The sequence below is a fragment of the Bubalus bubalis genome, chromosome 20 (assembly GCF_019923935.1).
Source record: "Bubalus bubalis isolate 160015118507 breed Murrah chromosome 20, NDDB_SH_1, whole genome shotgun sequence".
NCBI classification, from domain to species: Eukaryota; Metazoa; Chordata; class Mammalia; order Artiodactyla; family Bovidae; genus Bubalus; species Bubalus bubalis.
Window position 1 is genome coordinate 2889783 of NC_059176.1, and position 21006 is coordinate 2910788.

At 51.0% G+C, this 21006-nt stretch overlaps 1 protein-coding gene across 2 annotated transcripts in view; it reads left to right on the top strand.

Moving 5' to 3' along the window:
• The window catches only part of CDC42BPB (CDC42 binding protein kinase beta), a 94697-nt gene that overhangs the window by 20398 nt on the left and 53293 nt on the right, over positions 1-21006 (top strand). For both annotated transcript variants that reach the window (XM_025271444.3, XR_006547079.2), the window contains exon 2: positions 18238-18329. In XM_025271444.3, coding sequence (XP_025127229.3) covers positions 18238-18329 — 92 coding nt within the window. The remainder of the gene's footprint in view (positions 1-18237; positions 18330-21006) is intronic.

A 21006-nucleotide genomic window follows, 5' to 3' on the forward strand; every position in this document is an offset into this window, starting at 1 on the left:
GCAGCGTGAGAAACGAGAGGTGCGGTGTCGCTTCCGGGGTCCTTCGTGTCAGAAACGCCCGCGCTGCCCTTTCAGATGCTTGTTCAGCTTGGGTGACCGGCAGGGAGCTCTGAGAGACACCTTGGGCTCATAGCATCAGATATTTTTTTAATACAAGACAGGTCTTACACAGAACCTAACAGTTGTTTGCTGGAGACACTTTGGAATTAACATTGTGACTTCTCAGTTTTTAAAACATCTTAAGGTTTTGTCTTTTTAATCTGACTTCCGAAAAAGCGTTTCCTACTTGTCGGTGTCTGACAGACCTGCAGTGCATCCAGGTCTTACTTTTTCTTTAATCCAGCTCTGAAAAATCAACAGGCCGGACAAATCCTGTGCTCTGGAAATACTAGGAGAGCCGGGCAGCTTCCTGCTGAGAACATTCATGGGAAGAACTAGGTAGGAGTGTGTGTGCAAAGTCAGTTCATTCAATCACCAGACATCCTGGGAAAGCGTGGTTAAAAACAACAGAACAACAACAAAAAATCGACTAACACTTGTAATATAAATCTTTCATTTTTAATGGAGGATTGTTTAAGAAGAAGGCTGTTTTTTGATTAGTTCTTAGAGCATGCAAATGTAGGCTCCACAAAGCTAAGTGTTCTTTTTTTGAAATGTTAAACATGTGCCAACCTTTCAGTAAAATTCTCTTGATTTATGGGAAGTTTTTGTCATTTGCTAATTTTCAATGTGTCTCATCTCTGGCCGTCTAGTGGGAAGATGACCAGCTTACCAATGGCTGGATAAAACCAGAGTGACGCTTTAAAAAGTCTTATGTACAGAACAGCTTTCTCTACATACTAACTCATTTATTTTGTGATGGTGAGCTAAAGATAAAAGACAAAGGAAGGCATTTATCCTCTTTCTCTACTTCGTGGCTTGATTATTTTCCTTTGTTTCATTCTCTTTATGCTGACGTTTTATTATTAAAAAATACCAAGCAGGGGGCTTGTTTGCTTATTTTTTAAAAAGTGGCTCAGAAATGCATAGGTTCAGTCGGGTAATTCAGTGCAGATAGTGTGGCATCCAGTCGTGGACACATCTAATTGTTGATGTTCAAATAAACAGCATTGAACATGAGTGAAGCTATGTTTGTCACATGTAAAATACAACTTCTCCTTAAGCAAGCGTCTTTAAAAAAAAAAAATGAAATCACACAACTTGGTTCTTCTGTACATTCACGAGCATTTTGAAAATGCACGGTTTCCATCTTAACCTTGCAGGGCAAGGGTGTTGAAACTGCCTTGAGCACGCAGAAGCACAAGCCTGTGTGGGACTGAGGTGGGTGACAGCCTGTGAGAGGTCAAAGCAGCCGGGGCAGGCGGAGGGGCCTGCCGCTCCTCATTTCCCGCTTTGGGAAGGGAAGTGAGTGCGTTGCTCGGAGGGCCGCTTGCTTGGTTCTTCCTCTGGTTCAGAAGCAGTTGCCTTGAGAGTAGGTTAAGGACTGCAGTTGCTGGGCGAGTTACTATTGCCGTTTTGAATGTTTTTGTTCTTCATGTCTGGCCACGGGGGGCTTCAGGCTACCATATTTTTGTCTCCTGAGATGTCTGACATAGGATTCGGTTCTGGAAGATGCATATAATTTTTGGTAAAAACACTTCTTTTCCTTCCAGAGATATTTATTCCTTGTGTAAAAATATACAACACTAGTCACTAAGTGTGGTAAACAGCTTAAACGAATTTTGGATAAGAGAAGATTACCTGTGAAAAGATTTAACCTTTTTTTTTTTTTTAAACACCACAGTACTCCTTGCAACTCCGAGACTGTCAGATTGGACTTGGATCATTTAGTATTCAGCTCTGTACAATTGTTATGAACACTGATGTTGTTTAGGTGGAGAAGGTTTAGGAGCTTAAATAACATGTCCTGTTGGTCTCAGGATGTGTGCTAGAAATTTTTTTTTAGAACCGTGACATAAATTTGTTTTTCTCTTGTTTTCAGTTGTATGAGTTTAAGAGTAAATAACACTCCTGTTAACCAAGAATTCCACACACTTGCGCCCAGAAAGGAGAGTCCACGCCATATGCACAGATCACCAGTACAGCGTGTAAAGAGGGTTACACGGTGGTGTTGGGAAAGCCTTCTTGGAAGCAGTAGATTCTGCTTTATTCAGCCTGGGTCAGCGCTCAGGGGCTCTTCCTCAGGGCCGGGCAGGGAGTGGCCCTTAGCAGAGCAGAGCAGCGCAGGCAGTGCCGCGGGGCCGGGTGGGGCTCAGTGCAGCAAGGCAGGCAGGGCCCAGGACACCTGCCTGGGCGTGGGCTCACCCTGGGAGGAGAGTTGAGGTGGGGGGCACAGTGAGTCTTCTCTGGTGAGCCTGTGATCACACACACGTATAGGGACCCGTGTCTGGAGACACTGAGCTCATGGTCTCCTACCATGGCTCTCGTAATTCTCCTGATAATCCTCAGTCCTGCATTATCCCTAATTTGCCATTGAGGAAGCCGGGGCTCGGATCACGCATCCTGCAACACCAGCGGGGCAGCTAAGTCTTAGCTCAAGTGCATGCTGTCAGTCACTGTCTGCCTCATCTCAGTAATTTTTTTTTTTTTTTGGCTGCACTGGGTCTTCGTTGCAATGCACAAGCTCTCTGGTCACGGCAGGCAGTGGCTCAGTTTCCCCTCGGCACGTGGGATCTTAGTTCCCCAACCCAGGACTGAACCCATGTCCCCTGCACTGGAAGGTAGATCCTTAACTAGGGAAATCCCAGTAGTTTCCTTAAATATTCCTAATACCTTTGAATAAATGAATGAATGAGTCAGGGATCCACACAGGCTCTGCCGTGCCCTCTTCACCCATCAGTGTACGACTCTTCCCCAGAGTGGGGAGCACTGCGTGACCTGCATCACACGTTAGTTAATGCCCGGGTTTTTTTTAAAGTTTATTTTTTTCATGTGTATACAATTTGGTGGTTTTTTTCTTTTTTTGTATATTCACAGAGTTGTACAACCATCACCACTGCCTAATTCTAGAACATTTTCATCACCCCGCAGAGAAATGCTATACCCATTAGTAGTCACTCCCCATCCCCATCCCCCTGCCCCTGGCCCTCGGCAGCCAGTAGTCTCCTTTCTGTCTCCATGGGTTTGCCTGTTCCAGGCATTTCATATAAATGGAATCATAAAACACGTGGTTTTTGAAACTGGCTTCTTTCACTTAGCGTAACATTTGTAGGACTCATCAATGTTGTAGTGTGTATCAACATTTCTTTTCTATGGCTTACTAATATTCCATTGTATGGATAGACCACATTTATCCAATTAAAGAAACAAAAGAAATTTTCCTTATAATATGATAAAGGGGCACAAACTTTCAGTTACAAAATAAATGAGTCACAGGTATGAAATGAACAGTATGGGGAATACAGTCAGTAATTACGTGTAATTATGTATTGTAAGCAGAGAAGGCAATGGCACCCCACTCCAGTACTCTTGCCTGGAAAATCCCATGGATGGAGGAGCCTGGTAGGCTGCAGTCCATGGGGTCGCGAAGAGTCGGCCACAACTGAGCGACTTCACTTTCACTTTTCACTTTCATGCATTGGAGAAGGAAATGGCAACCCACTCCAGTGTTCTTGCCTGGAGAATCCCAAGGATGGGAGCCTGGTGGGCTGCCGTCTCTGGGGTCGCACAGAGTCGGACATGACTGAAGCGACTTAGCAGCAGCATGTATCCTAAGAGTTCTCATCACAGGGAAAAATACATTTTAAAAAATTTGTTTAATGTCCTGTCTATATGAGATGATTGTTGTCACTCAGCCGTTAAGTCACATCCGACTCTTTGCAAACCCCTAGACTGCAGCATGCCAGGCTCCTCTCGCTACTGTTTCCCGTAGTTTGCTCAGATTCATGTCCGTGAGTCGGTGATGCCATCCAACCATCTCATCCTCTGTCATCCCCTTCTCCTCCTGCCTTCAATCTTTCCTACCATCAGGATCTTCTCCAGTGACTCAGTTCTTCGCATCAGGTGGCCGAAGTACTGGAGCTTCAGCTTAAGCATCAGTCCTTCCAATGAATATTCAGGACTGATTTCCTTTAGGATGGACTGGTTTGATCTCCTTTCAATGCACGGGACTCTCAGGAGTCTGCTCCAACACCACAGTTCAAAAACATCAATGCTTTGGCACTCAGCCTTCTTTATGGTCTAACTCTCACATCCATACATAACTACTGGAAAAAACATAGCTTTAAGGGCCTTTGTCAGCAAAGTGATGTCTCTGCGGTTTAATACACTGTCTAGGTTTATCATAACTTTCCTTCCAAGGAGTAAGTGTCTTTCAACTTCATGGCTGCAGTCACCATCTGCAGTGATTTTGGAGCCCAAGAAAAGAAAGTCTGTCACTGAGATGTCCATGAGATGATGGATATTTATTAAACCTGTTATGGTCATCATTTCACACTGTATGTAAGTCAGATCATTACTCTCTGCACCTTAAACTTGAAAAGATTTTAAAAAAGGATTTACTCTCTTAACATCTTGCATATGTAATGTACAGCAATGTTAGTTACATTTATAATGGTGTACATTGCACCAGAGTACTTATTCATCTTATGACTGGAAGCATACATTTTTAGTTTTGATGAAGCCTAATTAAAATTTTAAATTATTTTCTCACTTGTGCTTTCAAAAATTCATTGCCTAATCCAAGGTCACAGAGGTTTATATCACCTTCTTCCTGGGAGGCTGGAGTTTAGCTCTTGCTTTAGGCTTTGGCTGCTCTTAGCACCCTCGGTTGGTCTTCATCTTCGGTCTGAGGCAGGAGTGCAGTTGTTTTCCTGCGTGTGCTTGTCCACTGTCCCTGCGCCACTGGTTGAAGAGACTTCCTTAAACCCTTTGAATTTTCTTCAAGTTGTGTCTGTTTTGAGCTTCATACAATGAAATTATGAGTATTTTGTGTCTGACGTGTGTCTTTTCTAAAAAATCATAGTGTGTGCTTTATTTTTGGCTGTGCTGGGTCTTCCTTGCTGCTCTCAGGCCTTCTCTGGTGGGAGCCGGGGGTCTGCTCCCCAGTGGCGGCCCCTGGGCTCCTGGCAGTGACTTCTCACCGTGGAGCACGGGCTCTAGGGTGTGCAGGCTTCGGTAGCTGCGGCGCCCGGGCTCTAGAGCCCAGGCTCAGTCGTGGCGCACCGGCTCAGTTGCTCCATGACATGTGGGATCTTCCCAAGGCAGGGATCAAACCCGTGTCTCCTGCATTGACAAGCGGGTTCTTCACCACTGAGCCACCAGGGAAGCCCTGTGTCTGATTTCTTGAGCGTCCCGCTCTGCCCTCGAGCTGCATCAGTGCTGTGTGCCGCAGCGGGTCACTCTTTCTTCTTGATGAGAAGTATCCCACTGCAGGACTAGGATTATTATTATTATCACAGGCAATAATAATATAATATTATATATTATAAATAATATAATATTGTTAGATTATTATTATAGTAATAACCTGTTATCACAGATTATTCTCCATTCCCCTGTCAGCAGACATCTGGGTTGCTTTCAGTTTTTGAGGGTTATAAATAAAGCTGCTGTGGAAATTCTTGTATCTTTTCGGCAGATGTAACTAACTAGGTCATAGGGTATGTTAACTTAAGAGATACAGACACAAATGGGGGAATGGAAGGAGGACACATCAAATACTCTGTTTAGAGGATAGTGAAAGAATTGTTTACTTGGATTACCAATTTTCAAAGAATTTGAATGAGACAGTTCGCTTTCACCTAAGGTGATACTGGCTACCATTGACTGTTAGTTCCTCAGAAGCTTTACTAATCACGAAATTAGAAGCAGCTATTGCTTTCCTGTGCAGAAAGAAAACCAGGCTTTTCTGAATTGCCAGCAGTAGTACACAAAATTTTGATAATATACCACCTACTCAGTGATTAAGTTAAGAACAGCAAAAATAGTGGAGTTAATTTTTTCCTTTGATTTTTAAAATTGAAAATTTTTAATGTTTATGAAACATGAAGAGTCACTTATGTGAGAAATAAAGATAAATAGCAAGGGGATAAAAATGCTGTATATTTATATGAACTTGGGCTTTGTGTTTTCAGTTGTTTTTTTTTTTTAATCAGAAGCAGATGATATCTATCCTGCAGGTTTTAAAGACTATGAAATTCTTGAAACATATGTAGATGTTCAGAAAGTGGTGATGATTTTATAAACTATTTGGGGTGCAAGAGAGAGTAAAAGACAAATTTAAAGTATTAAGTCAAGATTTTATGTTCTTAGGTTTCTTAAATTGAACCATGCCGTAAGTTTGATGTAATCATAACGGAATGCCAGTGGATATTTTTGGTTGCTAAAAGTTCCCCCAAATGACTGATTACTGAAAATAAGTTGCCTTCTTTTCAGTGTATCAATTTGCTGGTGATTTGCAAACTTCTTATTTCACTCTTCCCACTCCTTCTTAGTTGCCCTTTCATTCCCAGATAGTATTTTTATCAATGTCCTTTGTTAAAGAGCAGTGTCTTCTAGGAAATGTGCCAGCAAGGCTGGGAGTTGGGGGCCAGGAAGAGCGAATGAGGACTCACTCTGGTACAGGGTTCTGGGGGCGGGAGCTTTGAGCTCCTCTGTCCTCCTGTCTCAGTCCGGCGGGCTTTGTGAATCCGACGCATCCTGGGAAGAAGAGCTGCAGACACCCCCCTCCTTGTCCTGCTCACGCCTCCTTCCTGCCCGCGGGTCTCCGCCCAGTTGTCAGTGCGTGGGAGGGTGGCGGGTCTGGCTTTGTGCTGGGAAAGGGTGAGGAATCAGGGATTTCTCTTCCTGCTCCGCACAGCACTCAGCTCATTTCCTGGTGACGGCCCGCCCTTGGAGGGCGTCTCACCCTGGGTGTGTGCAGGCCGGACCAGGTGACCTGCAGGGCGTCATCTGTCAGCACAGGGCGCGCTGGGTGCTGCCTGCTGTCTCTGTGGGTGGTGGTGATAGCTCATGGTTCCCACACGACTCTGCGACCCCGTGGACTGTAGCCCAGACTTCTCTGTCCATGGGATTTTTCCAGGCAAGAATACTGGAGTGGGTTGCCATTTCCTTCTCCAGGGGATCTTCCCGACCCGGAGATCGAACAGGAAAAACTGAAGAAAAACAATTTGTAAAATCACTCATTTCTCCCCCAAGGCGCTCGGGAGGGTGCCTGGGCGGGAGCCTGATGCAGGCTAGCAGGCCCATCCGGGAAGAGCACTGCCAGGCCCTGGCGCTAGCCAGAGATGCATCCTGGGCCGTTGAGTTCGTTTTAAAGAGATCGCTGTGTTCTGTGGGTTACTATGGTGGGAGCTTGAGACATTGATCTTTGTAACCTAGAGTCATGGTTTGTTGTTAACAGCCAAGCCAGTGAAAATGAACTTTTTGTTTACAATCTCTGATAGTCAGTAATACTCACCCAGCCCCATGCTGGTGGGCTAGGTGGTCATTGTGATGCCAGCACGGGTTTGGAATAGACGGACTTTCCCCCCACTCCAAGGTGAGTGGGGATGTGGCCTGAGGGATCTTAGGATCCCCACCGGGAACTGGACCCCTGGCCTTGGCAGTGAGAGCAGAGTCCTAACCACTGGACCACAGGGACCTCCCCTCGTTCCTTAACAAAACATTTGGTGAAAATGAAGTCAGACATTTAAACTAGGCTCCCCTCCCCCCGTTTTTTTTCTTTAAAGCAGCAAGCTCTGTGGAGTTGTCTGTTCTGTATCTTCACTCCCGCTTCCCCATTCGCAGCCTCAGTTTAATCAGACTGCTGCCCCCTCAGACCTTAGTCAGGGCCGCCGGTGGCCCTTAGTTCTCAGCCTCAGGTTGGAGTCCTGGCTTCCTGAGCCCGTGCTGGCCGCTCCCCCAGGCTCCCGCCACTTCCTTCTCTTCGCCCGTCCTCCTCCTCCTCCTCCCAGAGCTCCCTGAGCTCCGTGCTTGCTCTCCTCCTTTGCCCCACTGACTCCCCGGGGCCTCGTCCAGGCTCCTGACCCTGATGCAGTCGGGTCCCAAGACCCCAGTTCCCACCCCCAGCCTGGTCTCCTCTCCAGAATCCACGCTTGCAGCGGCCACCTCGGAGCGCCCGCTGGACACTGCAGCTCACCCCGAGGTCCGCGAGCCGCTGGCCCCGCCTCATCCGAGGCAGCTCCCTCCTCCCGCTTGCTTAGGCCACGCCTTGGATAATTCTCCTGGACATCAAGTCCAGCAGGAAATCCTGTCGGCTCCACCTTCAGAATACAACCAGGATCCGACTGTGGAGACCACTGTCGCCCCGCGAGCTGCATGTGAATCTCCCTGCCCCACCACACTCCCATTTTCCCTGCCTTTTTTTTAATCCAAAGGGTTTACTATTTTCTGCATCATTTACTTGTTCCTTATACGTGTGTTTCTTTTCTGTCCTTTCCACTAAAATGTGCGCTTGATGACGTTAGGGATTTTTGTTCACAGGTATATTCACGCCGCTTAGTGTCGTTCTCTGCAAGTAGTGGGCGCGGTCCTGTGTAAAAATGCTGTTGTCCCTGCTCTGGTGATGTAGTGGCTACCACCTAACCAGTAAGAACCCAAAGGGCTTTGTTTACACGTCGCAAAATCAGAATCCGTTAAATAGATATTTATTAAGTGCCCACCTTCTTTTCCATTATGGCTTGTCCCAGGATGTTGAGTATAGTTACCTGTGCTGTACAGGAGGACCTCACTGTCTGTCCATCCTGTACAGAATAGTTTACATTTGCTGATCCCAAGCTCCCAGTCCAGCCCTCTCCCAGCCCCTTCCCCCTTGGCAACCACAGTCTATTCTCTGTTTCCCTGATTCTGTTAAATTGTGAAAACTTTTTGAGTTAAATTCTGGAATGGGATACATTAGAGGGTAACAAAACCTAAAGCTTTTCTCCATTTATATGTGTCTTTCCAGTGTATCCCCCAAAGCCAGAAGGTAGCTTAGGTGGTCTCTTGAGGAAGATTACTAGAACTGACCCTCCTGACTCGGCCTTAGCACCTCCTAAGCTTCTAGCTGGTGCCTCGTTTTTCTTCCGCTGGATTATCTAGGACACAGAAGGGCGAGACAGCGCTCCCACCAGCCCCGGAAACCTGACCACAGGGCCCTGAGAAGACCCAGGCCTGAGGCGCTGCGCCGGCTTTGGCTTCGAGAAGCTCTCGGGTGAGGGTGCAGATCCACACTCCTCTCGCTCATAGGAAGTGCTGAGGCTGCCAGGCTTGTGGACCGGCGGGCGCGGGGCTCAGCCCGTACCTGCCCAGGTCTGGCGCCCACTCAGGGCTGCCGTTCAGTGGCCACTCGGCCGCTGGCTCAGCCGCGAACGCGCTAGGAAAGGCTCTGAGTCGATGGGGTCCTGTTTCACAGTGACGCTCCCTGTAGACTTCGCCCTCTTCTCTGCCCTCTACCTGTCTTACCAAAATGAGGTCAAACAGAACAGAAAGAGAGCTAAAACTTTTATATCAGAAATTCTACTTACTGCAGAAAAAAATACAAATCTCTTGAAAGGTTTTTGTCCCATTTTCCCCATAAAGCAGAAGGGCGACGTACCCGCTGTGCTCCTTCAGGCCTCTCTGCAGCACGTGCGTTTTGCTGGTCACCATACTGTGATTAATGCCGAGCCTTTGAGCAGGTCTGGGAAGCTGACAGCGGCTGAAAGCCCTGAGCCAGGGGCCTATGGGTCTGTGCCTCAGGCAGAAGTTTTACTTTAGTGACCCTTTGTGTTTTAGGTTTAGAAATAGGTTCTTAAACTGAAGGAAAGTGAGTCACGTGTGTGGAGATGCGAAGGTCATTACAGCGGTCAGAAGGTTCTGCCACGCCTCCCACGAGTCACGGCTGCTCTGCTGTGTCCAGGGCGGGCAGTAGAAAAGCTGATTAAAGTGGGGGTCAGCGACGCTAGTTCCCTGGGGGAGGGGGAGGCAGAAGGGCACTGTCGGTTGTCTGGACCTTGTGGATGAAGTTGCCCTCCCTCCACTAATGTGGCAGCTCCAGGCAGCTCCGCTCCAGGCAGCCCAGCTGGGTAAGGCGTGCCTGTGAGTCGCGTCACACCCTTCTGGAGACCGTCCTCCGGGGCTGTGTAGGGCCCTCTTGGAGTACTTGGTTTACAGGCTGCTCAGTGGCAGTTACTGAGTGCTACCCAGGAGTCTTCTACATGTAACCTACCTGGTAGAGCTTCTTCATAATGCGTGTACCTTCTTGGTTGGTAATATAGCTGGATCTAGGATAACGTAGACGGTGGCATCATTTGTTGATTTGCTGGTTGTAGTTGTTCAGTTACTAAGCCATGTCCAGCTCTGTATGACCCCATGGACTGCAGCATGCCAGGCTCCTCTGTCCTCAGTGTCTCCCGGAGCTTGCTCAAACTCATGTCCATCAAGTCAGTGTTACCATCCAACCATCTCATCCTCTGTTGCCCTCTTCTCCTTTTGCCTTCAGTCTTTCCCAGCATCAGGGTCTTTTCCAATGAGTCGGCTCTTTGCATTGGGTGGCCAAAGTATTGGAGCTTCAGCATCAGTTCTTCCAGTTGAATATTCAGGATTGATTTCCTTTGGGATTGGCTGGTTTGATCCCCTTGGTAAATATGACATATAAACAAAAACAGAAAGAGATGTGTCACCCAGTAGTAATGGCAGAGCTCCCGAGTAGTGAGAACGTACCGTGTGCTGGCCCGGTGCTGAAAGCTTTGTGGGTGGATCGGGTCTCACGCTCCTGTAACTCCTTGGGTGTGCACTCTTACTCTCGGTCTGCAGGGGAGGAGACAAGCTCAGGGGTGCCTCGTGAGTCTGCCAGGCCCCTGCAGCGGCCTGTGCTGTTGGGGCTTCACCCCTGGACCCACAGTGTTTGTAGTTGGCCTGGCCGCATGGGTGTGCATTCCACTGAGGGACGGGAGAGTCATCTTCAGCGAGCTTCCCCCTCCCCCGCGAGCTGGTTACCCACTTTTCATTCTGTAGTCCTGAATTTTCTTTTTCTTAAATTTAGCAGGTAGGTGGCCAGGATGACTATGGCTCAGATGGAAGGGCCTGGATGTGCAGTCTGCCTGGTCCACCCATCGAAGCATCGTGCAGTCGTCTCTTGTTCTTAGGTCACATTTTTGCAACATGTGCACAAGTGTTCCCTGCTCGTCAAAAATTAGGTTTTTATGCAGGACCTACATTAGTACCTGTTCTTGGTAACAAGAAATTCTAGGACAGTTTTCACGCTTAGGAAAAAAAGGCAGAAAGTGAAAATACTGAAGAGTGTTTATGTTGCAGAGCACCGTTTATTGAGGCAGCACCCCCAGCAGTGAGGGGGCCCCGCCAGGCTCTCTCCCCAGGAGCCCCCCAGCTCTGCAGCGTCTGTGAGTGTCTCTGCATCGTCTCTGCGGATCACTTGGCAGACATGTCCTGAGGTGATGGCATCTCGGCTTAGGAAAGATTTCCATTCCCTTCTCCAAGGGGATCTTCCCCACCCAGGGATTGAACCCCGGTGTCCTGCATGGCAGGCAAATTCTTTACCATCTGAGCCATCAGGGAAGCCCCAGGGAAGATTTCCTGGGAGCACTTTTTTTGGGTAGGGGGGAACCCGTGTATGACTGTTGGCTTTTTCATAACGTGGCATTGTACACTGGGGTTTTTTTTTTTTTAAACAAAGCATATATTTGTATTCACATCCTCAAGGGATCTGGCTTTAGAAAAGAGACGTGTGTTGGTGACGGTCACTCACTTTACACAGGTCTTTGCTTTGACAAAGGAATCCCAAAGAACAGGGCCGCGGCCGCTCGCGGGGAAGACTTCGTAGTCTCTGAGTCACGGCCTCCTTGACTGGGAGCTGCAGGCAGGAAGGCAGGCAGTTCTGAGTGATGCCTGTCAGTGAGGCAGCAGGATTTTACTGCAGTGATGTCAAAGCAAGAGGGACCACATGAAGAGAAGTTGAGGAAAGCAGTCCATCAGCTCTGGAGTGGAGGCAAGGATGCAGGGTCACGTGACTGACCCCAGGGTCAGTCTGGGAAGGCTTGCTGCCTTCACATGACAGCAGGCAGTTGGAATGAGATTTTTCCTGGTTTTCTGTTGACTCACTGCGGCCTCCCCACCCCTTCCCCACCCCTGCTTCTCAGATATTCACTGACTCAGTCTGAACCTTACTTGTCTTCTCAGTCAGAGCATTAAAGGACTTCCTTTTCAGTCCTCTAAAATCTTACACTGCTTTAGGTTAAAATTAATGTGTGTTCACTTCACAGTATTGTAGTCCCTGATTATCAGCTTATCTGAAGAGTTCATGGTTGGAGAACTTGTATTTGGGCGTTAACAGGGTTTCTTGGAAGCTTCCACTTTCTCAGCTTCTTATGAAGTATAGTATTCTGTCATTTAACAAAAGATCATTGTTGCTGCAACAAGTAAAGTCCATTTAATGTAACATAAGCACATTTTCCACAAACTCTGGGACAGGTGTGACTCCCATTGGGATGTCGGATCTGCGCTGTAGGGACAGACTTCACCCCGTCTGGGAAGCGTGAGCTCCCCGGAGCCAACGGGCCTCCCCAGGATTGGGGCTGACTGTTCGCAGAGGAAGCAGAGCTGCCCCTCACATCCTCTGCGTGTCTCCTGGCCCTTGGGCTCGTGTTTCCTCCCCAGTATGTCTACTCTTTGGACTGGGTGATCTGAGAGGCCGTTGCCAGTTCCCCGGGTGTGAGTGCCGCGGGGCTCAGGCCGGGCCTGGGGGTGGGGGCCCAGCATGCCCCACCCTGCGACACCAGGCCGCCCCTCCCGGCACCCCTTCCAGCTGGTCTGCTCTTTCCTCTCTAGATAAACAAACCAGAGGGTGGGGCATCAGTTTCTCATTTCACATTTTCAGTCAATTTCAGCGAAAGTGTCTCCCTCTGCCCCAGTCCTTCCTGGTAAAGCCATTCTCTGTTTAGAGGGAACACGGGGATCCCCGTTTTCCCTTGCAGTTGGGACCTCACATTTGCCAGTGGTTGTCATTGCTTGGTTGATTGATTCATTGCCCTTTAGAATCATGAGAAGTTCTGTGGAAGAGTCTTAGGTTGTAGAAGAATGAAGAGAATAGGAAAATTTTTTTCCTAATCAAGGTTTAGCTGTCTAAGGGCTAAGCTTTATTCTGTCTTTTTTTGGTGGAAAATATCCCAAGTTGTTGAATGTATTCTTAGAAAAAAAATACAGGCGCTACCAGTGGAGATGGTCGCCTTTCCTGATGACTGGGTGCTGAGGCAGCTGTGTTTGCTGGTCCCCTCGTGTTCCACTTGTGGGGAGTGGGGTACCCCTCACGGGGCCCTGCCTCGGAATACCACATTCAGGCCCGAGGCACTGAAAGATGGGTGTCGTGGGACTGAGGGGGCGCACTGGGTGTTGTGGGGGAGGGGCGGCGGCAAGCTCTGTTGACGGATGCTCAAGAGTCTGCTCAGGAGTCGGATGCTCAAGAGTCTGCTCAGGAGTCGGCAGCAGGGAAGTGCTGGGACGGTGCTGGTTTGGGAGAAGATGGTGCTGGGGGCTTGAGGGTGCGAGCAGGCCAGCACCCGAGGGCGGGGTGGTGGCTTTGTTACTGCCTGATGGGGTGGGCTCTTGGGGGCGTCTCAGGCCGCAGCTGCAGGTCACCATGCGTGTGGGGTGGGCTCCGAGTGGTGCCCACCCCAGCAGTCGCTGAGCGCGGGTCCCCACGGGCCGGCCCGCCCGCGCCCGCCGCACTGCCTCAGTGCAGGGCCCTCCTGTTTGCCGGTTGCTGGCATGAGAGGAGAGGTCACCTTACTCTTTCTAAGGTTTGGAGTATTTGTGTTGTCTTACTTCAGAGTCTACGGGTTCGTTATTACCATGAAAAAGCAAATGTTATCTTAAGCATTACAATGAATCTGTTTTCTTCAAGCTACCCATAATATCTGACTTTGGAGAGAATCTTAATATAAATTATGTTTAAAATGAATCCCTAATGGTGTTTTGGTTGCTGTGATTTTGCTTTGCAACCTGTCTGTTGTAAGAGTGTCGTGACAAACTGCTTGCTCCCCATTGGGCACAGCTTATAGAATCCTAGTCCTGTATTCTGAGGGTTACCCGAGCTCTAGGCTTAGTCAGTAGAGCATCCTTCAAAATGCTGCTGCCCAGCTCCCTCCCAGTGGGCTCCAGTTTCCTCCCAATAGGAAACCACCCTGGGGTCAGCTGGCTGCTCTGAAGTGAGACACTTGTTTGAAAACATGAAACAGCAGTAGACTCTTGTGAGAACAGTCCGTTTGGTCTCATCTCTGTCTCCGACTCTGCAGCAGAGTCCATCACTGCTCCCCATCCACTCGCCCTGGAGTCTCCCCTGCTCCACCCATATCGCAGGCAGTGCTCTTCCAGAGGGTGACCCGGTGCAGCATCGTCAGCCTCACCTATGCTGCGTCTTGTGGTGGGAGGCGCCCCCACCCCCCCCCCCCGCCTGCCCCACAGCCGCACCCGCTTTCTAGATACCAACTGATGATCTTTAAAGAGGTTAAACTTTTTGGAAACAGTCTCAAACTTACAGAAAAGCTGCAGATAGCGGTATAAAGAATTCCCTCAACAGTTTGAGGGTGAGTTGCTTACATAACCCCCCCCCGAAGGTTGAGTTGAGTGTGTGTTCCCTGGACCCCATAGTCTGCACCCCCAGATCAGGATTGTAGCACTGCACTCCCCCAGGCCCGCCGTCCCACCTTCTCCCGCAGCAGAGGGGCCGAGATCCCAGCCCTGCGCTTCCCTACTGTCCCTCCCTCACTGGGGATGTGCCTGGCCTCGCCTAACTGTCACAGCTGAGCCTCTGTAAGCCAGTCATTTCGTGGACTGTCTCCACAGCTTAGGCTTCCGTCCTGTGTCCTCGCAATTGAATTCAGGGTACAGAACGCGGTGATTCTCCTTGTGTCCCCTGGGTGGCGCAGTCCCACTCCGATCCCCAGGTCTGCGGCGTGTCGGCCAGGCTGCACTGTGAGGTCACTGTTGCTCTGTTTGATCCATTAGTATCCGTTTGGATGTACTTTAAAACTGTAAATATCCCATTTCTCATCAGATTTTAAAACTTCTTGATGAATTTATTATCCGTGTGTATTCCTGAGTTTGTTTTATTTAATGGGCGGGATGATCTGTGACTGTTTCCATTCACTCTCATTCTTCGAGTGCTTGCTTACTTTTGGGCACAACAGGGGGCTTCAGGCTCACCTGTGCTTGCCTGACCCAGCTCTGGAATCGACGGAGGAGCCCTGGTTCCTTAGCTGGAGAATGGTGTTTAGAAACCAAGATCTTTCCCTAATGATGCTTCTTGTTGAGGTGATGCTGCCTCCTGGCCCTCCGTGGAGACAGAGCGGGGCTTCCGTGTGTGTGTGTGTGTGTGTGTGTGTGCACAGCCATTACGTCCACACATTGAAAGCAATGAGTTCTCCCTGCTGCCTCCACTGTTAATCCAGTACTGCAGGGCCTTTGTTCTCCCTTTTCTGACAGTCGTGACCCTGGCCCCCATTGTCCTGGGTCTGGTTACTGAGGGCCTGAGGCTTTCCGTGTGTAACAAGCCCCCTGTCCCTGCTGTCGCCATGTCCCCCGCACGGATGTCTTCCTTACCCCAGTATCACCCAGTCTGGGCTCTAAACCTGCTCCTTGTTGGGCTCTGCCCAGGGCGCACAGGAGGGAGACGGAGGGGGCTGGAGGAGGGAGAAGGGCCTGGCAGCTTCCTGCTGGCTCCTCTTCTTTCCAGGGGCATTTGTGAACCCTGGGCAGAATGCTCCGCACAGCTGAGACTCCTTCCCGAGTTTCAGAGTTGAATCTGGGCTCACCTCTGCAGGGGACACCTGGCCCCCAGCTTCCTCCTGGCAGGAAGTGTCTTCTGGTCGTGGGCCGCGGCCCCAGTTCGGGTGTTTTCCCGCCCTTGCAGAGACCCCAGCAGCAGCTGGCCAGTGTCCCTCTCAGCTTGCGGGCCTCCAGCCCCTACAACCTGCCTTTGTGCTCAGAGACCCCGACGGCCAGCCCCAGCCGCCGCCCACCCTCCGAGTCCCCGAGTGCGGAGCCCTGTGCCCGGCCTCACCAGTCCTGCTTCTCCCTGTGGTTCTCCTGGTCCCTGGGTGTATCGGCTGCTTCCTGCTCCTGCTGTTTCATGATAATCCCATGCGCTTCCGTCTTTTCGGTTACCTAGCCACCAGCCCTGTCTGTTACATTTTCCTCAAACACCCCTGTGGGCTCTGTCCCTAGACGCTGCCTGGCCCGGACGGCGGGGCGCCCCGGCCTCTCTGCTGACACTGGCGCCCTGTTGGAAAGGTGGCTCTTCCCCTTTCCTTGTCTTCCTCGGTCCTGTCCTGCCGGGCACACGCTGTACGCGCGAGGCTCAGCTCCTTCCCAGGAGCGCCGCAGCATCGCCTTCCCAGGCTTGCTCTCCTGCTGGGGGAGGATGTGCTGGGCACATCAGCTTTGCCTGGAGTGTCTTCTTCACAGTAAAATGAAGGTACCATGTGGTTCCCCCAGAAGATGCCGAGAGAGGTGATGGTCTTCAGTGGCTGTTGAAAGTCTGCATTTCCATGAGGATTCCTGGGAATGGATATTTTGGGTGATGTTTGAAATAAATCATGAGGCGCCATAGGGGACCTTTTAAGTTCTAGCTCAAGGGTTTTCTTTAGCCTTGCTTTTCGCCCCTACATAATTCAGACCTGGTGTGTTCTGTTCCCTAATCTCAGCGCTGATGGGTGTTTACAGTGGCGGCGGTAATTTACTACCAGCAGGAGACAGGAACCTGCTGCTGCTCTCTGTTCCTTGGACCAGCAAACCTTGCTTGTCAAACCTTGGTGGACTAAGCAGCTACTTAAGGAGAAAATAATTGAGTTAGATTAAGAATGTGGAGCTCAATTGGAAGTCCAGAAGAGATGAGATTTGCAGGATTTGGGGGGAGATAATGTAGGTGCACATGCAGTTATAACAGACAACCCAGGGAGAACCTTCATACGTTTGCCCACGTCACTTCACGGCAGTGCTCGTGAAGCTGTCATCATGGAGGACCTGAAAGAGAGCTGTGGAGAACAGGTCCAGGTCGGCCGGACACGGGGCTGTAGGCCTGAGGGTGTGAGCGCTGTGCCGGGCAGGCGAGGGCGGGGCAGACGGCGGTCACGCTGCGTCCTGAGTCGGTGGGCTCCCGGCCCTGGGCTGCTCTGACAGCTCACCACCAGCTGGGGCGCCAGAGCAGCAAGAGAGTTCCTGTTCTCCCACAGCTCTGGGGCCAGGAGTCCCAAGTCAGGGGGTCAGCAGGGCCATGCTCCTTCTGCAGGCCCTTGGGGAAAGCCTGTCCCTCCCTGTCCCAGTGACTGGCAGCAGCAGCAGTTGGGGGCGCCCCTTGCTTGTCACTGAACCCCTGGGCTCTGTGCCTCCATCTTCACGTGACTGCCCTCATCGTCTCTTCTGGTTTAGGTTTTTTGTATGCGGATGCCAGTCATGCTGGGTTTAGGGCCCACCCCGTTCCTGTTTGGGACCTCCTCTTAGCTTGATGACATCTGCAGAGACCCCACTCCCAAGTCAGATCACATCCACAGGTTGTTGGGGAGACACTATCCAACCCGGTCCACGTTGCACAGAAACCTGGCTCCGTTTTCTTCTCCGTCAAGCGTGGGTGATCACGCAGTGAACCTCGAGAATGGCGTGCGGCCCGCGTGGGGGCGCAGTGCTCCCAGCCTGCCCCCGGCACCACCAGGGGCTCCAGCAACTCAAGGTGGTTACCGGGAGTCGGGATAGTGCCTGGAGTCCAACAGGCTGATGCGTGGCACCCAGAGCTCACGGACCTGGCCCGCGGGCCTGTGCTGCCCTGTGGGAGAGTTGAGCGTCCACAGCTCGCTCGGGGGAGAGCCCCACTGCCCTGAGTTTCCCAGGGGGCCATTGCTGTGATGGTGTTTGTTACGACACATGTTGAAGTACGTGTCCAGTATGAATGCCCACCTTAATCTGGTGTACATGCCGACTCTCCAGCTGTCCGTGACTTCTCAAATGTTGGTGTTAGTCGCTACGTTGTGTCTGACTCTTTTTGCAACCCCACAGGCTGTCCATGGCATTTCCCAGGCAAGAATACTGGAGTTGGCTGCCATTTCCTTCTGCAGGGATTGAGCCCACTTTTCCTACGTTGGCAGGTGGATTCTTTACCACTGAGTTGCCAAGGAAACCCTTACAGATATATTACATGTTTTAAAAAGTATTCATTTGCAAAGTAAACTGCTTCTAAGTAAAATATAACTTCTTAGAATGCCCCAGTTATAAAATTTTTATCTGCTATCAACTTATTAAATTGTTAATTTGACTTCTTTTCGTTTGTAGCAAAACCGTTTACACAACTGGTGAAGGAAATGCAGCTTCATCGAGAAGACTTTGAGATCATTAAAGTGATTGGAAGAGGTGCTTTTGGTGAGGTAAGGTAGACTTCTTCCCTCCCTCTTCCCTTCCCTCCCGTCCTTCAGTTTTGCCTATCAACTCTTGTCTAGCGTTTCTAGGGTCCTGTACATTGATTTTGAGATGAGGTAATTTATTGGTATCATTTGGAGAGTTCTTGGTGGATAAAATCTGAAAGATAGAATTAAGGAGAAAAAAAAAACAAAAGGTGGTGACTGGTGAATTACCCTAAATATTGTCTGGACCAGAATAGTTCTGACAGTAAGTTTTTAAAATTATCCATTTGTCAGCTGAAAAAAGTCTTGGCAGCCATTTTAGAAAAAAAGAACCATCGTCTTAGCAGTGCTCACTGTTGGTAGCCTGCCCGCCGCCCGTCTGTCCTCGTGGGGTTGAGTCCAGGCGTGTGTGTGTCGGGGGGGGTACAGATGGGAGCAGCCTGTGCACCCAGGCCGGAGCCGCTGACCTCCTGTCTCCGTGCCCAGCATCGTCCGCAGGCCGCCCAGCAGCCGGCCGGGATCCGGTGCGTTCGCAGGGGGGCCTTCACTGAACGGCAGTAATGCCGCTCCTTCAGATTTGCCTCAGCGCTCCTGGGCCGGGAGCCGTGTGTGTTGGTGAGCCAAGCGCCCTGTCACGTCCCAGCCGTGCGTGTGCTCTGCTCGCCAGCGACCCCGCGTGCGCGGCATACACTTCACACTACACGTGGAAGGAAGCAGAGCAGGGTTTAATGAGATGGCATCTTTGCCCTGGAGTTTCTCATGAGTGCTGCAGACTGGCATCTGTTTTAGAAAACATCTCAGCATTTTTGACGATTCTTGCACTGCCAGCACCTGAGGACAGCCCCGCTGTATCTGCAGGGCTTGAGTAGAATACACAGAAGGAGACAGCTGCGATGAAAACGCCTCGAGTACCTGCATGAGAAAGCCTGGCCTGCTGGCGTACACTTGGGCGGCTGTGTGTCGGGCTCTTGTTTCTTCCGTGGAAACCCCCAGCCTCGCGTCAGGCCCCGGCCCACGCTCTGTGGGGACCTGTCATCCTCATACCTTCCTCTCCCCCCGCAGACCTGAGAGCAGATCTCTCCAGGCTGCAGAGGGAGGAGGCGGCCTGCCACTGGGGGCAGCTCTGACCCGGGGCAACCCCAGGCCGGCTGTGGGCTGGGGCGGGACGGAGACGTTGGCTGTTGCTTTCAAATACTTGCTTTCAGATACTGAGGTGTACCTCCCCGTGATATGCATAGATCTGGGTGAACGGTTCTAGTTACGACAGTCATCTGCTCCTCTGCAACCAGCTTCCCAGTCAGTACGGAGCATCCTGTTCCCGGAGAAGTCCTTCCCCTTTCTCCCCGGAGCCCCTACCTCCTGGGAGCCCTGCCCTCCCCCAGCAGGGAAAAAGTGAGCTCCTCGGAGAAACAGCAGATCTCTCTTCAAACTGAAACCCAGCTCAGTTCAGTGTACCCTTCCACTGACTGTCTCCCCTGTGCCAGAAGCGGGGCGGTCTGCTGGGCACAGCGCTGGCCACGCAGAGCTCCACACTGACAGCAAGCCCTGTAGGGTGTCAGGGTGGAGGGCAGGAGGGAGACCCCAGGGCAGGACAGGGATGGCCTTCGGGAGGAGAAAACAAAAGCACAAGGGGGACGTTGTTGTGCCAGAAGAGTAGACAGTTATCTTTAGTGCTCTTTTTTGCCAAAGAACTTAATGCAAAAGTCAGTTTCCGATTTTCAAAGAAGATAACGTTGATCACTTTTCAGTTCCTCCCGGATCAAGAGAGATGCATCCTGGGAGTCCAGCCTTGGCTCCCTCTCCAGGTTTAGCAGCTTCTCTGTGAGAGGCACACAGTCAGCCCTCCTGGGCTCTGTGGCCTGGGCCCCCACACCAGCCTCCTCACCCAGCTCCTCTGGCCAGGTGTCCTGTGTCCGTCAGCGCGCCTGCGCACGGGCGCCGCCCTCACCAGCACAGTTGGAGTTCTGGGCTCTGCGGCTCACCTTCCCACCACCGACGTTCCTCCCGGGAGTGATCTTGTCATCACGTGCCTGAAACCGGCCCCGTTTCAGCTCCTCTGTCTCCAGAGCACCCAGCGGATCATGGGAATGGGAATAGCCTAATCATTGCTGTGTCCTGAGTGTTCTTCACACGTGGTTCTAATTGAATGATTGCACCCTTGTGACAAGCCAGGGATGGGGGAGAGTGTGTGTGCAGATCTGCCTTGTGTGTGCAGCTGTACACAGATAGGTGTGTGTACCCATACACAGACAGGGGTGTGCACCTGTGCCTCTGACACCATGGCGGCACTGTTCAAGAGCCCTGCCTGTAGAAGGAACTTGCAGAGTCCGCTTGGAGTGGAGTATGCCATCTTATCTCAAAATTGTAGCAGAGCTCAGCGAAATTTCTAGGTCATTATTCAGCCAGAGCTTGGCGTCTCAGGGTGTTGGCTTGTTCCTGAGCTTTGAACACGCCTCTGTCCTCCCCTCAGTGTGGAGAAGCGGCCCGGGAGGTTCTTCCGACCCTGCAGTGCAGTGGGGGCTTACTCCCCGGCTTCCGCGATGCGGTGCCCAGGGCCGTGGCTTTGGACGTGACGGCAGGTCCCTGAGAGTGACCGTGTGCCGGGCACCGCAGGCCTCACATGCTTTCACGGACATGGAGAAGGTGCGAGGCTGAGGCGCAGAGCGGGGGCCTGGCCCCGGGTGGGCGGTGGGGGGCAGCG